Source organism: Anomalospiza imberbis, chromosome 2 (genome assembly GCF_031753505.1).
Source record: "Anomalospiza imberbis isolate Cuckoo-Finch-1a 21T00152 chromosome 2, ASM3175350v1, whole genome shotgun sequence".
NCBI classification, from domain to species: domain Eukaryota; kingdom Metazoa; phylum Chordata; class Aves; order Passeriformes; family Viduidae; genus Anomalospiza; species Anomalospiza imberbis.
Genome location: NC_089682.1, coordinates 87,627,854 through 87,642,245, shown reverse-complemented (window position 1 = coordinate 87,642,245; position 14,392 = coordinate 87,627,854). Strand labels below are relative to the sequence as shown.

General features: G+C 34.9%; 1 protein-coding gene across 3 annotated transcripts in view; it reads left to right on the top strand.

Moving 5' to 3' along the window:
• The window catches only part of NAA16 (N-alpha-acetyltransferase 16, NatA auxiliary subunit), a 63,244-nt gene that overhangs the window by 19,720 nt on the left and 29,132 nt on the right, over positions 1-14,392 (top strand). For all 3 annotated transcript variants that reach the window (XR_010996559.1, XM_068182250.1, XM_068182248.1), the window contains exons 6-9: positions 2,929-3,082; positions 4,624-4,743; positions 6,883-6,978; positions 10,464-10,570. Coding sequence is in view for 2 of the 3 variants with exons in the window: in XM_068182250.1 (XP_068038351.1) it covers positions 2,929-3,082; positions 4,624-4,743; positions 6,883-6,978; positions 10,464-10,570 (477 nt within the window). In the remaining variant the exon portion in view is untranslated. The remainder of the gene's footprint in view (positions 1-2,928; positions 3,083-4,623; positions 4,744-6,882; positions 6,979-10,463; positions 10,571-14,392) is intronic.

Below are 14,392 nucleotides of genomic sequence, written 5' to 3'. Positions count from 1 at the left end.
GCTTTCTGTCCTTGACAGTTTTATTCTAGTGGCTAAGTTATCACTGGAAATGGTGAATTTTCTCTTGGTGTATTAAGATCAATGTTGCCTGTCATCTGAAAGCTGTAAATTAGCCAGATGCACAATATTTCTGTCAAAAACAGGTTGTGAGGTTAAAGGTAGACAACACTGCAGGAAATGTAACAGCTTGTGCTGTCCCAAATTAAGTCAAAATTATCGAAGAGTCGGTTTAGAATTAAAATTTTGGGAACCAAGGTGTAAAACAACTATGCAATTTGTTTTACTGTTGTATGTCCCATTTTTCCTTCTTTTCCAGAACAATTTTTTATTCTTAATTTTTTATTTTATTCCTAATTTTCACATCAGGCCCACAAATACAGATATGGACAGAAAACCTCTGGAGTTTTGGGGGTCTGCTCTTAGGTATGTTTTGGCTGCATCTTGTCACATTCTTTCAGTGACAGTTGTTAGGGGACCTGTGGTGAGAAGCTGATCCTTCTTTGGTCCAGGAGGAGAGGAAAAAATTTATTCTGAAACAGCAGAATTGAGTTCAGGAGAAAGTTGGACATCTCCTGTGGAAGAATCATAACTCTTCTAGGGGGAGGGAGGAGTAAAGATGTATTGAGCAGCAATAACATTGGTGTGGACATTGTCTTTATAGAGTATCTTATTCTTTATAAAACAGTCTGATTATTCAGATTAACTACTGGGGTTGTTAACTGCTTGCCTTCTGATGAATTGCAGATTCATGAAATTGATGAGTTGCCAAAGTATCTTTGAAAACAGGCTTTTTAAAAATTACTTTAAAAAGTAATTTTAAATTACTTTTAAAAGTACTTTTCAAATGGAGTGATAGTAAGTGCCGGATCTTTCTGGTGGATTTACTCTGTGTAAGAATAATTTTTTTTGTTGGATTTTTGGGGTTTTTTGTAATTGTTGTGGGTTTTCTTGGTGGGTTTTTTTGTGGTTTTTTTTTTGTTTTGTTTTGTTATCCTGCTGAGCCAAAACAGCCACGAGGAGGTCAATTGATATCTGTTTGTGTATTGTGTATATATTTTTATGGGTTTTTGGGTAGTCTGTGTTTCAAAGGCCTAAAATCGATTAATGATGTGCCAAAAAAGCTGTGCTACTTGTGGAAGTTGAACTTAGATATGTGTATTGTGTTGGAGGAAAAGATATTTTTAGGAGGAGGTGAAGGAGAAAGAACTATATTGGTGCTCTACAGTTTGGTTCCATGGTATTGCAGGAAGGATAAACAATGCTCAACCCCTGTTCCATGAGTCCATCCTGTGAGAAATGCTTCCGTGGTAACAATGTTTTTTATTAGTGATTTCTAGTGGGTGATACAGACTAAAAATTGAGCAAAGGTGGAAATGGAAGTGGAGCTGTAGATAAGTGAGCTACTTTGAGAAGTGTATAGAATTTCATGCTACTTGCTGACTAGTTTGTGTAAGGTTCCATTGTGATCCATTGTTCCATTAGTGATCATTTGCTATACTGTATTAGCTGCTTAAAATGTACTTGAATGATATTATTTTCATAGTGATGTTCATTATCAGATACACACATCTTTACAGTATTTTATTTAGTTATACTATCTTTCAGACCACTTATATATAAAAGTAAATATTTCTAAAAGTGTCAAGCAATACCGTAAAAGTTGGCTCTCAAAATCTGAAGAGGATGTAATCACGTATGTTAAATTCTATGGAATCAGTTTGTGCTTCAGGAAGGGCTGGAAGTAGTGGTTTAGGACAGTATTCTTAATAAGAAAGTTCCTTTCAGCCAGTGTAATGTTTTGGTTGTTTGCGTTGTTTTTTCTTATTAAGTAATTTGTCTCTTTAAAGACCAAGGAAAAGCTTTTTTAGGGAACAGAAAATAATAGTAAACTGTTTAGTGACCGATGTGACTTTGAAGTGTTGGTTGCTCAGGAGGAAACAAAGTATGTAGTGTCACAGGAAAAAATATCATTAACATTGGTGAAACTCAACTGCTTCTCATCTTTTATTATGTAAAAAATCATGTTAGAGTATAAGTCTCTCTCACGATTTCTGTTGGGACAGTACATTTCATATAGTTTTATTGATCTCCTGGGCATTTTCTGGAGATTGCATTTGCTCTCTAACATTCTTGCAATTGGAGTAGTGTTTTATATATTAGTGAAGAGCATTTAGTGTGAAAAGAACTACTATAATTCTGGCAAGACTTTTCATTGCCTAAATCCGCCTTAGGGAGTTATCTCTGAAAGGAATAATTTTCAATGTCACCCTGCTTCCTTGGCTGTTGTAGCACTGCAAGGTGGATGAGTCACTAGTTGTACTGTAGCCTCTAGAAAGTCTTAGGTTTGCAACTGCAGGCAGACCTAAAAATAATTCTGTTGCTTGAAAAGCTCTGTATGCTTGTGCACTGTATTTTCTGGGGGATTGAAGTTTAGTACAGAGAACACTTGGTTAGAGAGAAATAGTGTAAGTTTCCTATCTGAAAAAATCCAGTTGTCAAGCCATAGATGAGTCATTTGTCTTGGAAATAGTTTGATCCAGAAGTCTGGTATACTGGAAATCATGCTGTTACACCCCAGCCATGTGCTGTAGAACTTATGTCATAATAGTTGTGGAGTGCATAAGTGCTTCAGAAAGAAAATATATGTAGATCTTTGCTTTGTCTCATATAATTCAGTTTTTAATTAGTTTGCCACAGTGATAGAAAAAAGAAATAAAGGATTTCTTCTAAAATGTTAACTACAATGGATATCCTTAAATTAATTTGATTTGATTGTGAGTAATGGTAGTTTTACATTTTGAATGTTTAGATGGGGTATATAAACAGACCTGGTTATGTTCCATAGCTTAAATCTTTTATTCTGTAATACTGCATACATTTGAGGTACAGGTAAATGTTAACTGATAAACTGTTTTCTTTCCCCCCCAGGTTCCTCCTAATAAAATAGATTATGAATATAGTGAGCTGATTTTATATCAGAATCAAGTGATGAGAGAGGCAGATCTTTTTCAGGAGTCTTTAGAACATATAGAGACATATGAAAAGCAAATATGTGATAAATTAATAGTAGAAGAAATCAAAGGTAAGTAACTTTTATTCTTCCCTTACCCAGTATTGTTAGAAATTTTTGATAATAGCTTTCAGACACGATAAAGCAGTGAAAGGAAGAAAATACAGCATGTAAAGTCTTTAATTTATTTGTAACAATTACTATAGGAAAACTGGCACTAACAGATTTACAATTTTGTACACAAGTAAATAACTTTTCCTACCAAAGTTGGTAGTGGATGCAGGTAATCTGTCTTGGGTTGACGCAGGAATAGAGGAAATCTCAGAGATTATGTTGGTACACTAGAGTAGCTTTCCATAAATCAGAACGATTATAACCCAGTTTTAATCTTGCGAAAAAGAACTTCATAAAGAATACTGTTTGAAGAAGAAACACAAATTTTTCTTTTTTTTTGACTGAAGTATCAAGTTCTTGTTTCCTTTTCAAGCTTCCTAATGCACTTATGTACTGAAATGAATACTGAAGTTGACTTTTTTGGTTAAAAACTCTAAGTTTTGTGGATTTGAAGTGCTAATACTGAATTCTGAATATGTGTGACTAATGGCACGCGTTCTTCAGCTATTCCTTGCACACTTGTGGTGGGCTGACCCAGACCAGTGGGGTAAGCCTCACACAGCTGCCCACGCACTTCACCCAGCCTCTCTTGTCAAATCAGGAGAGAATAGGAAGAACAAAAGGAAAAGAACTTGTGCATTAAGATGAAAATAGCTTGAGTGATGGAAAAAGGAAGGAAGGAAAATCAAACCCAGTTCCTTGACTTCTGCAGTCCTTGTATACTTCCCACAGACTGATGCTCAGCTAGTCTCCAGGCAATGGCTACCTGCCCCAACACTCCTCCTTATTTTTTATTGCTTAGTATGAAACTGAACAGCATAAAATACCTCTTTGGCCAGTTTGGATCAGCTGTCCAGGTTGTGTCCACTCCTGCCTTATTATTCATCCTGGTCTACTTGCTGGGTGGCAGAGCAGGGACTCTGCCAAAAAGTAAAAAGACAAAGCCGTGATGGTCTACAAGTACTACTTAGCAGTGGTGGAAATGTTGGTGTATTTATCAACATTTAGTCCAACATTTAGTCACAAATCCCAAAATACAGCCCAGCATGAGCTGCTGTGAAGAAAATTAATTCCCTTCAAGCTAGACCTGGTATAGCAATTTACTTAGTAGCAAACCAGTGTGATTTAATGAGTTTAAAACTGATTAGTTGATACAAAAAATATGCTTGAGTAAACAGCTTGATAAATCTGATCTAGTTGTGTGATGAAGTCCTGGAAGGAGGAGTTGCTTGTTTATTTGATATTCCCAATAGCTATTTTAAATACTCAGATACAGACATTCAGGGAGTCTTTGTTTTCACAAGTGATGAATGTTCTGAGCCCTATATGTGGTAGCTTCAACTGGCATTTGTAACAAACTGCAAATGCCTTTGGGAAAATAAGGTCTCTTTTTAAAAATCTGTGTATGCTTAAGAACAGTTTTATATATCTAGTATTGTAAACTTTACTCACAAGTGTTTTCTGATGTAATTCATAGTTGTGTCCTGTGTTGTTTCTAGGAGAGATGTTACTCAAGTTAGGAAGGCTGAAAGAAGCTGGTGAAGTATACAAAGAGTTAATTGAGCGTAATGCAGAAAACTGGTATTATTATGAAGGCTTGGAAAAGGCCCTACAACCCAGTAAGTTAAGCTACACAGATACAGTGAAAATATGTATGATATAAGATACACTTAGAACTCCTGTTTGATATGGTACTGCTTTAGATTAGAAAGTTCTACTTGGCAGAAAATTATGTACCTCCTGATTTTGAATGTTATGTAGTATGTTCTTTCATTTTTAAAATGTTCACTGAAAAACTTGTATACTTGAAAATACCAACACCAAATATTTATCTTCTTGGAATTAAGGGTGGCATTTACTAAGATGCTTATATGAAGAGCATTGCTTTGCCACATATGAACTTACAAACCAAATGGCTATTAATTCCTGTCTAGTAGTGGATTATCAGACTGCTATCATATGCCACAACATAAAATTGTAATTTTGAAACTTGTTTAGATGGTATCTCTTTCTAGGGGCATGTAGGAAATAATCAAGTATCTATTTAGGATGGCCTTTTAAGACAGACCATCTGAAAAAAAAAAAAACCTTTTTTTTTCTGTTTGTTTTTAAGCTGGCCCTTTAGAAGGTAAAGGTGATAAATGTGTTAAAACCTTTGTTACTCATTGGAGTAACATCCAGCTCACATTTCTGCTATCGTGTTTTTCCAGAAAAAATAGCTTATTTTTCAAAAGTACAATATTGCAACTATTTATGCTATGTTAAGTCTTTTGCAGTGATAACTTTCCAGAGTGTTTACATTTACACAGGAATGGTTTCTTTGCACTTAATTTTTCACTAATTAATGAAGGCTTATTGGAATTACTCTGATGACATCATAAATCATAAGCTCACAATTATATTATTTGTAGATGTTGTAGCCGCATTACACTTCTCAACCAACTTTCTCCTAGGAGATTTTACCATTAGGTCTCATGAGCTCTGAGAATACAGCTAGTAATTGGGTAATGAAAATTATTTAATTTGTTACATATATTCAGAGTGTAGTGTTGCCCTTTCAGTGGTTTTCCTGGTGTATCCATAGAGTTGAATCGCATGGTTATTGTCTCAGAAATCAAGCTACCCAGGAACTCAGTTATTCTCTCTGATACAACAAATATGGTGACAGAAGCATGTAGCTTTTAACAAAGAACCAGTCCTGTAGTTTTTGACATATTAAAATCCTATGTAGACTAAAACTGTACTAATTCTATAAAACTAATAATGCTACTTTATTTTTTAGGTGGTCTTAGGACTATTTCCTCCCCCATGGTAAGTTCTGGAGCTCCAACTTGTGACTTCAATTAGGGCTTTTATATGCTTTAGTTCCAGTCCAAACAATATTTTAGTATTACTTTTATAACTCTACATCTGTTGGAGACACTGGGTAATAGATTCCCCCCCCTTCCCCAACATCTGAGCTCAGTGACAAGATAACCTGTTTTTCTTATGAAAGGAAAACAGATATATTTAATACATATGAATTGTAGCCTCGATCTGTACATTCAGTTTTAAATTGTTTGAATTAAATATTTAAGCAAAATCGATTTTATTTACATTAAAAATGGCATTTTAAAGCAAAAGATTAGTGTTATTTAAGTTCTAACCACATTGGAGCTCCAAAGCATATTATGGGGGAAAGGGGAGGAGTGGGCAGAAAATCTTCAAGTAGCTTTATTTTTGCTAAACATTAAGGTATAAAGAGTTTTGGTGCTCAGTACTTACTGGCAGTATTGTACCCTGGTTTTGCTGTCACCAGAGGACCTATAATAGAGGTGTACTTGTATAGTGCGCTATCTGTGTACCTGTGGTTTAGAAATGCAACGTTTCTCTGAATGCTTTAAGTGTGTCTGAAATGAATGCCTAGTGAAAAAAGGGTTAATTGAAGCTATGAATGTAATACAATGTGTGAATGGGTCTGAAGGACATGTAACTGAAAGAAACCAAACTCCAGCTCTGTGTGATTGAATGTGCAAGGTAATAGTCCTGTTTACAGTTTATCCTTAGAGTGATTAATGCTGGTAGTTGTCTATTGTATATACAATGTGTTCTCAGTACAGTTTTTGTTTACGATTAACTGGAAAAAATAACATGAAATGTTTAAATTGTTCCAAATCCACATAAGAAGTCTAGCTCAATTAATTCTCAACATTTAAAGACATGTAAAAGAATAGGTTTTTATGTCTGTTACTTATATCTATTGTATTTGCTGATAATAGGCACTTTAGAAGAGAGGCTTCAGATATATGAAGAAGTTAGTAAAAGACATCCCAGAGCAGTTTCACCTAGAAGATTACCTTTAAACTTTGTTTCAGGTAACAAGTTGCATATCTGTTCTGTAATAGTTTTTTTCCTATTTTTTTCTGCAGTTTTCATCAGGCTGTTTAATGTCTATTTAATACCTACTTGTGCATTTACTACCTACTTGAACAGGTAGACAAATCAAATGTATGCATTTCTCTTGGATTAGACATAATTCTTTTATGTTTTAGGAGTTGATAGAAAAGCTTCATACATTCAGGTATGATTATATGAGCTATGTAATATTTGTGTTGATAAAACTACAGTATAGAATGATATGTAGATTGCAGGAATTTCTATACATAATTTTTCTGCAAGTTAAGAATCATGAGTTAAAATGTAGGGTATAGTATACTTTAATTCAATGCGTTATATGCATACTTTTGCTATAAAAATGTACACCTACTTTCTTGTAGAGCCATTAGAACTTAATTTGACAACAAAAACTACCTTTGTGTTGCTAATTTGATAAGAAAAGGAACAAAAATATCTGCAGTGTAATGTAGCCCAAATTATTTCATTTTATAGCAAAGTTCTTTGTGACTTTGCTGTTTCAAAATTTGTTTTGAAATACAGTGCACAAATACGCTCAGTTTTGGAAAGAAAATGTGTACATACTTGTTGAAATACAAAGCTGAGCTCTTCTAAAATGGAAGGAAGGAGACTAAATGAAATGGTAAATGCCATAAAAATATATAGTTAGTGTCTAGCTGCTGAAATTCCAGTAGAAGACTTTTGGAAATACATAAGCTAGATATCAAGTACATAAGCTTGAGATCAATTGTAAATTCCCAACATAACCTCCTCATGCTTTTAAACTTTTCAGGTTAGTTTTTAGTTTAGCTCATTTGCTGCGCACCACATTGTTGGTACCTATAAATGTTCCAGAGCATCTAGTCCACTCCCCTAGTGGTTTCCCATGTGCCTGAATGTGCATACACATTTCCTGCGTAAAATTAAAAGATTATAACTGCTTCATAACAAGTTGCCACTTGTGCCTTTTATCATCCTATATCCTTCAGTTTGTTTGAAGATACAGGGGCAAATTTTAAGGCATTTCAGCTAGTTTTGAAAAGTTGTGTGATGAGTAATGGGTTTTTTTAATGTAATAAAATTGTTATGGTAACACAGCAAACAAAATAACCTGCAAAACACTTTCCTATATCTTTATTAATAGTGTGTTTTGCTGTTGACTTCATTTCACTGTGTGTTTTGCTCTAGGTGGCCTTACACCTGACAGTGTAGTTTCACAGCTTATGTTTGCTTAAGTAGAAATATGTATAGTAACAAGAATTAGTTGCTCATGCTGTAACAATAGGGTAAATGAAAGCAAAATCCATTATTAGATTGGACAAGAAAAATCTCTTGGCTACTTTCTGTAGCATTTTATAACAAATAAGAATTTTCCAAAATTAAAATTTTTTTCTGCTAACTTATTATTTAGCCTATCAGGCATGAATGTGTAAAACTGTTTTTGATCCCGTATAGCTTAATCTATTTACTAAATGATTTTCTGTGTTTACAAGTACAGGAGACAAGAATTTCTTTTGGTTGAAATTTGATAGTGAGAATGTGAAGGTGTAGAAAGGAACATCTTTGCAGAAAAATGTTGGCAAGTTTCAAGAGGATAGAATTTCTGGTTAAATGCAGTTACTGTTCCAGTGTGGTCACTGACCAGTTACAGCTGTCACTGTTTGATTCAGAATTAAATTGCTCTTAAAAATTAAAATACTCTAAAATCCAGGCTTATGCTAAAAGGGCAAGTTCTTGTCAATACCTTGCTGTTCATTGAATCCTAACCTTGTATTTGAAACAAATCAGCTCCTTGATCAAGCTGGAAAGCACCTTTATGCTGGGAGGCTGCCACCATCAATTTTACTGATCAAGTGTGCGTGCATGCATTTTTATATTTGTTTATGCTCTTGTGGTAAGGTGTGTGCCTCAGACTAAATTGCAACTCTGCTTCTTCTCATAGGTGGGTGCCCAGCTGTGTGCCTTTCTTTTTGACTTTGTTTTAAAACTGTTGTTTGCTGCAAGCAAATAGGTATTTAGTGGACACTTGAATCTTGCTTTCATAAATTCTAAATTGTGATTCTTCCAGCAAGATAATAAATTAGAAGAATTCAACAGGAGAAACTGAGATGGATTTTTTTCTTTATATAAGGGAGTTTCTGTACTGTGAGACAACACATTTTAATTAATCCATCTGTAATAAAGCATGTGCTTACAGTCCAGTTATGGATCCCCATCCACAGGTAGTAAGAGTTTCTATATACAGCAGTTTGATTTAGTACAGCAAAGTGACTTTCATTAGTCTCAGTATTTATTAGCAACACTGCTGATAACAGTAAGTCTAGGACAATTGAGAATTGATAGAAGTAAATGAAAATGTTGTATACAAAGCAGTAGTGTCTGCATTTTCTGAATATCTAAAAAAATGCTGTTAATAAAATTTTAATGTGTTCTTATTGAAGTTAAGTTTATTTCAACAGTTTGGTCAGTTTTATGGGTGAATCTTAGTATTACATGAAGTGTGGTACTTCCTTGTTGAGAATGTTAGAGAAGTCCACAACAGAGGAGGCACTGAAGTGTGGGAAAAGTTCATCCTTATGCAAAGCAAACAAAGTCAATAAAAATAATAGAAAAAACCCAACCAAACAACAACAATCACTCCCTCCAGGACTGCCTCCCCCTTCACCCCAGCTGTAAACAATCACTTTCATCATAGGAAAAAGCAATGAAAACCAGCTCTTTTCCTGGCTGGTTGTCTTCTGTTCGAAGTACTGCTTTTTTTTTTTTTTTTTTTTTTTTTTTTTTTAAACAGCATTTCTCAGAAAGGTAGCACCTACTGCAAGTATTGTAATTTTTAAGTGAAAATATAATTGGATCAGATTTTTAGCTTCCTAAAGTATATTTTGATACAGGTGATTCTGATATGGAGCTTGTTTCTGAAACAATAATTCTTGTTTCTAATTCCAGAAACAATCATATCACAAGTCATGTCCTACTAATAAAAATAGGACTAGAAGAGTAGCAGAGGATTAATTTCATCCATCCTTCTTCCTCAAATCAGGATACTTTATAACTGCACTACTCCTGAGACATATTTGTATGACTTACTCATAAAAACCTCCAATGATTTTGCAAAATCTCCATTGCTATTCTTAATATTATAGGGTGTTTTCAGTGTTTAAACAGCTTTTGCTACATCCTCTGTAGTCAGCACTTAATATTTTCTCTTTCTATTAGACTACATGTTTCAGGACTATTACCATGTCTGCCAGCAGACTCCTAAACACTATCAACTTAAGCATTTTACTCTGATTTTTTTTTTTTAGATCTGGAGCATATTTGTGTCTTATTAATAACAGAAAAGACTAAAGCCCTCAATTGCAGTTTTTCAGTTCCTCTGTTATCCAGAGTTGCACAGCAGTTAGTGCGTATATTTATATAACACTTGAAATCACTGACATATAACCAAACACACTTTTGTTCCTAGGTGAAAAATTTAGAGAACTAACGGATAAGTTCCTGAGGGTTAACTTCAGTAAAGGCTGCCCACCCTTGTTTACCACTTTGAAATCTTTATATTACAATCCAGAAAAGGTAAAATTTAGTATTTATTTGGTTTTAATGAAGTCTTCTGTATTGAATTGCTAATAGACTATCTAAGAGTTCTTGTAGCTTTCCCTGTAAACTACCAATTAGAGTTGTTGAACATTTTTTCCCTAATGTGCTATTTTGTCATATGTGAATGATCACTTGATGTCAAAATTCTTGAAGTCAGATTGGTGCAGAGTGCACTGAGGTTCTTGAAAAATCAAAGATTATCATTAACTTTCTGTGCTTTGAGTGCAAGTGTTACAGAATTCTTTCAACTTATGGTTTATGATGTCACCAGAAGTAGGGCTTTTAAAATAACAGGTGGCTATTGTTCTATGTACAATTCTGAATTGCATGAATACATTAGTATTTACCACAAAAGTTTGTTTCCTTTTTCAGTCTTTTGCTGAAACTTCAGTGTATAATTTTTGTACTTCTAAACTCTGTTTTGGTGTAATTGTGTCACAAAAGAACTGTTGTTTCAAATGTAATTCATCCTTCCAAACTTGACAGCAAGGTATACCAAAAAAAAATTTTTTGAACAAAAGCATGTTACTAAAGTGTGTAGGAAACAGAATAATTAAGATCAGTCTCTTCAGATACATCTCTTCAGATCTTTGCTACAAACGTTATAGGTATTCTAATCCATTCATGACTAGGTAAAAAGAGGGGTTTGTATCTGAAGAAACCCTAAATACACGATGCAGCTTTTCAACCAGAAGTGACTACTCCTTTCTTTGGACTAAAATTTTTCTTCTTTCGAAGAGTTTCTTTGCTAGTGTTCTAAAAAGAAATTTTCAGTACACTTCTGTAATCTCTACTTTTTCCATGGTTGACATAATTTTAGTAAATTCTGGTATCGTGTTGTAAGTTAACATCAACTGGCAACTTACGTACCATGCAGCTGCTTGCTCACTCCACCCTGCCTGATGGGGGAGTAGAATCAGAAACACCTAAACCTTGTGGGTTGAGATAAGGACACTTTAATGTTGAATCCAAATAAACTATAATAATACTAATAATTGTAATGAAAAGGGGAGAGGGAAGAATAAAATTCAAGAGAAACAAATGATGCACGGAACAGTTTCTCTCCATTCGCTGACCAGTGCCCTGCCCATCCCTGAGTAGTGATTGAATGCTCACAGCCAACTCTTCTCATATATATACTGGCCATGATACTGTATGGTATGGAATATCCTTTTGGCTACTTCAGGTCATCTGTCCTGGCCCTGCTCCTTCTTGGCTTCTTGTGCCCCTGCTGCCTCACAGACCATAGGAACCTGAACAGTCCTCACCTCAGTGTCAGCACACCTCAGAAACAACTGAAACATCAGTGTCTTACCAGCATTGTACTCATGCTATAAGTTCCAAACACAGCACTGTACTGGCTACTAAGAAGCAAATTAATTCTATCCCAGCTGAAAACAAGATACTTGTGTAGTACTGGCTTTTCTACAGTGCCTATTGCTAATGCACACTTATCAATGTAAACAAAATGGAATTGAAATTTTTTACATTGTGGCACACAGGGTATCTAGATAGAAGCACAGTCAATGTTAGGGAAGTCTAACCTCAGCTATTTGAAATGTGAAGAATTTGGATGTTGAAATATACATATAAACTCATTTGGCATCTGAAAAGATTTCTAGCACTTATTAATAAACTTAATAAACAGAAAGGTTCCTTTATGGTAGTCATCTTCATTATACCAAATCAGTGCTGCTCAAAACTGCCAGCTTAATCTTAAAAATTAATTAAAATCAAGAGCTTCACCTTTTCCAAATGTGCTTGGGATTTCTTTGTGCTGCTGACTTCTGCAAAAGCATTTTTGTCATATTTTAAATTTCCTTACCAAAGCAGGCTGTCTTCTACATTTCACTTGGTTTGGGTTTACCTATAGCTAGTGTGACAGAAGAATCTTTGAAACTAAGAGAAACTTTTAGTCCCTGACAGTTAATTTTAGAATTACTAAAATTTAGTGGTTGAGGGCAGAAAATTGTGATAAACTAATGTGTGCTGTATCTTTCAGGAAAATATTCAGTTTTGGTATCTAATGTGTCTAAGTTGGGGCTTAATACTAGCTTCTCACATAAATTACTTGTATGGTTTGACTGAAAGAGGATTGTAGTCAGTATTGTTATGCCTTCTAGAAAATACCTAGCAAAATTCTGATTTCTCCACCAGTTGGGCAGAAAGGGTTTCTTTGGAAACAAATGCAGTTTGGTGCAGTCAGCTGTGGTTGGATTTTGAAGTGGCATAGATACAAAGACTCGATGAAAGAGTTGGTATTTAAGCCTAGAAAGTTCTTTCTTTCTGGAGCTCCAGGTGGGTCTGTGACCTTTAATGAATAGCAAGGAGAAAAGGGTGGTTGTATAGAAGACAAACATTTGTCGGATGTGTTCAGGATAATGTTATTTATTATCTAATTGCTGTAAGATGGTACTCAGCTTTTTGGCTGTGCTAGGTAGGCTTCTTCCCAAGGTATCTATTACATGAGCACTTTGTGTCTATGAAACTAACATTGAGGAAGCTTTCCCAGCTGCTTCTGGAAAGAATTCAGCTGCTTCTGGAATGAATGCCCCCTCAAAAATAAAACTGAAATCACTGCAATGCCAACCGGGTGCATGGCTTGTTATTTTTCAGCTACTGAATTGGAATTTGTTTATGTATGTGTGCAAATATTAGTGTAATGAAGGGTGTGTATTACAGCTTGCTCTTCATCATTTCATAAAAGAATGAGCCTTACTTTGATTAAGTAGGAAAGGTGGTTTTAATCTTCCTTCACAGTGCAAGTAGAACTGTTTAAGATCTTTTGGGTGAAATCTCAGAAGGGTGCTGTAAGGAGGAGAAATGTAAAGCTGTTTGTTTCATTAAAAAATAATCTTAAGGTTATTGCTGGAAGAAACTTTCAGCAAACAAATACATGAGAATCTGAAATATGTTCACTAAAGAAAGACTGGCAAAAAGCAACAAAGCTCTGTGTATACTCAATGACTTGTTTTGAGGTAAATAATTCCTTAATATATAAATTTCTAATGACTTAAAATATGCTTCATATTGCATTATGCAATCTATGCCTTTTCATGTAATTCTGGAGCAGAAAAAAATTACATGTGTGTTGGCCTTGTGTTCATTTTGTGATGTGCAGAAGCTTATATTTGACTGCACAATTGGGTTGAAAAGAAAACTTCAAGATTTGGTAACTGTGAAACTTGGATGCTTGAGAAAGTAACAGAGATGGTGAGGTGAAACTTGGGACAAGTGGTGCTGGATTTCATCACCCCCAGCAGTACTGTTACCTCTTAGGAGGGAGTTGCTAACCCACTGGTGATTGTGTTAAAGCAGACTTTAAAAGAACTACAGAACCTTATGCGTAGAAGGCATTAAGCTGGCTTTGCTGTAAAGCAATGTACATGCTTTTGCAGCAAGGGCCAGTTTCAGACTTTGTGGTCCATTACTGGCTGCAAGTCAGTGATCTGACTTAAGTTTTGCTCCATAGTTTTAGAAGGGAGTTATACAAGACATGGTTTCATCCTTCAAAGCTCGTCAGATGAGGTTGTGATTTCTTCAGGTTTTGTGCTGCTATGCTACTGCAATAAAGTAGCACGTGAACTGGTTTGCTTTTTCACTGTTTCTTCTTCTTTGTCAAACCACCTGGACTGGAGGAGACATAAGTAGTTCAGGCTGAAGGGTGAGAAGCCATAAGAAAAGAAGCTATCAGTTGTATTTTGCCTAGAAACTGTACTGTCATTTTAACTTGATCAATGTCTTGTGCTGTGGATAGAACTTTTGATTATAAAAATACTTCAAATAATATAAAATACA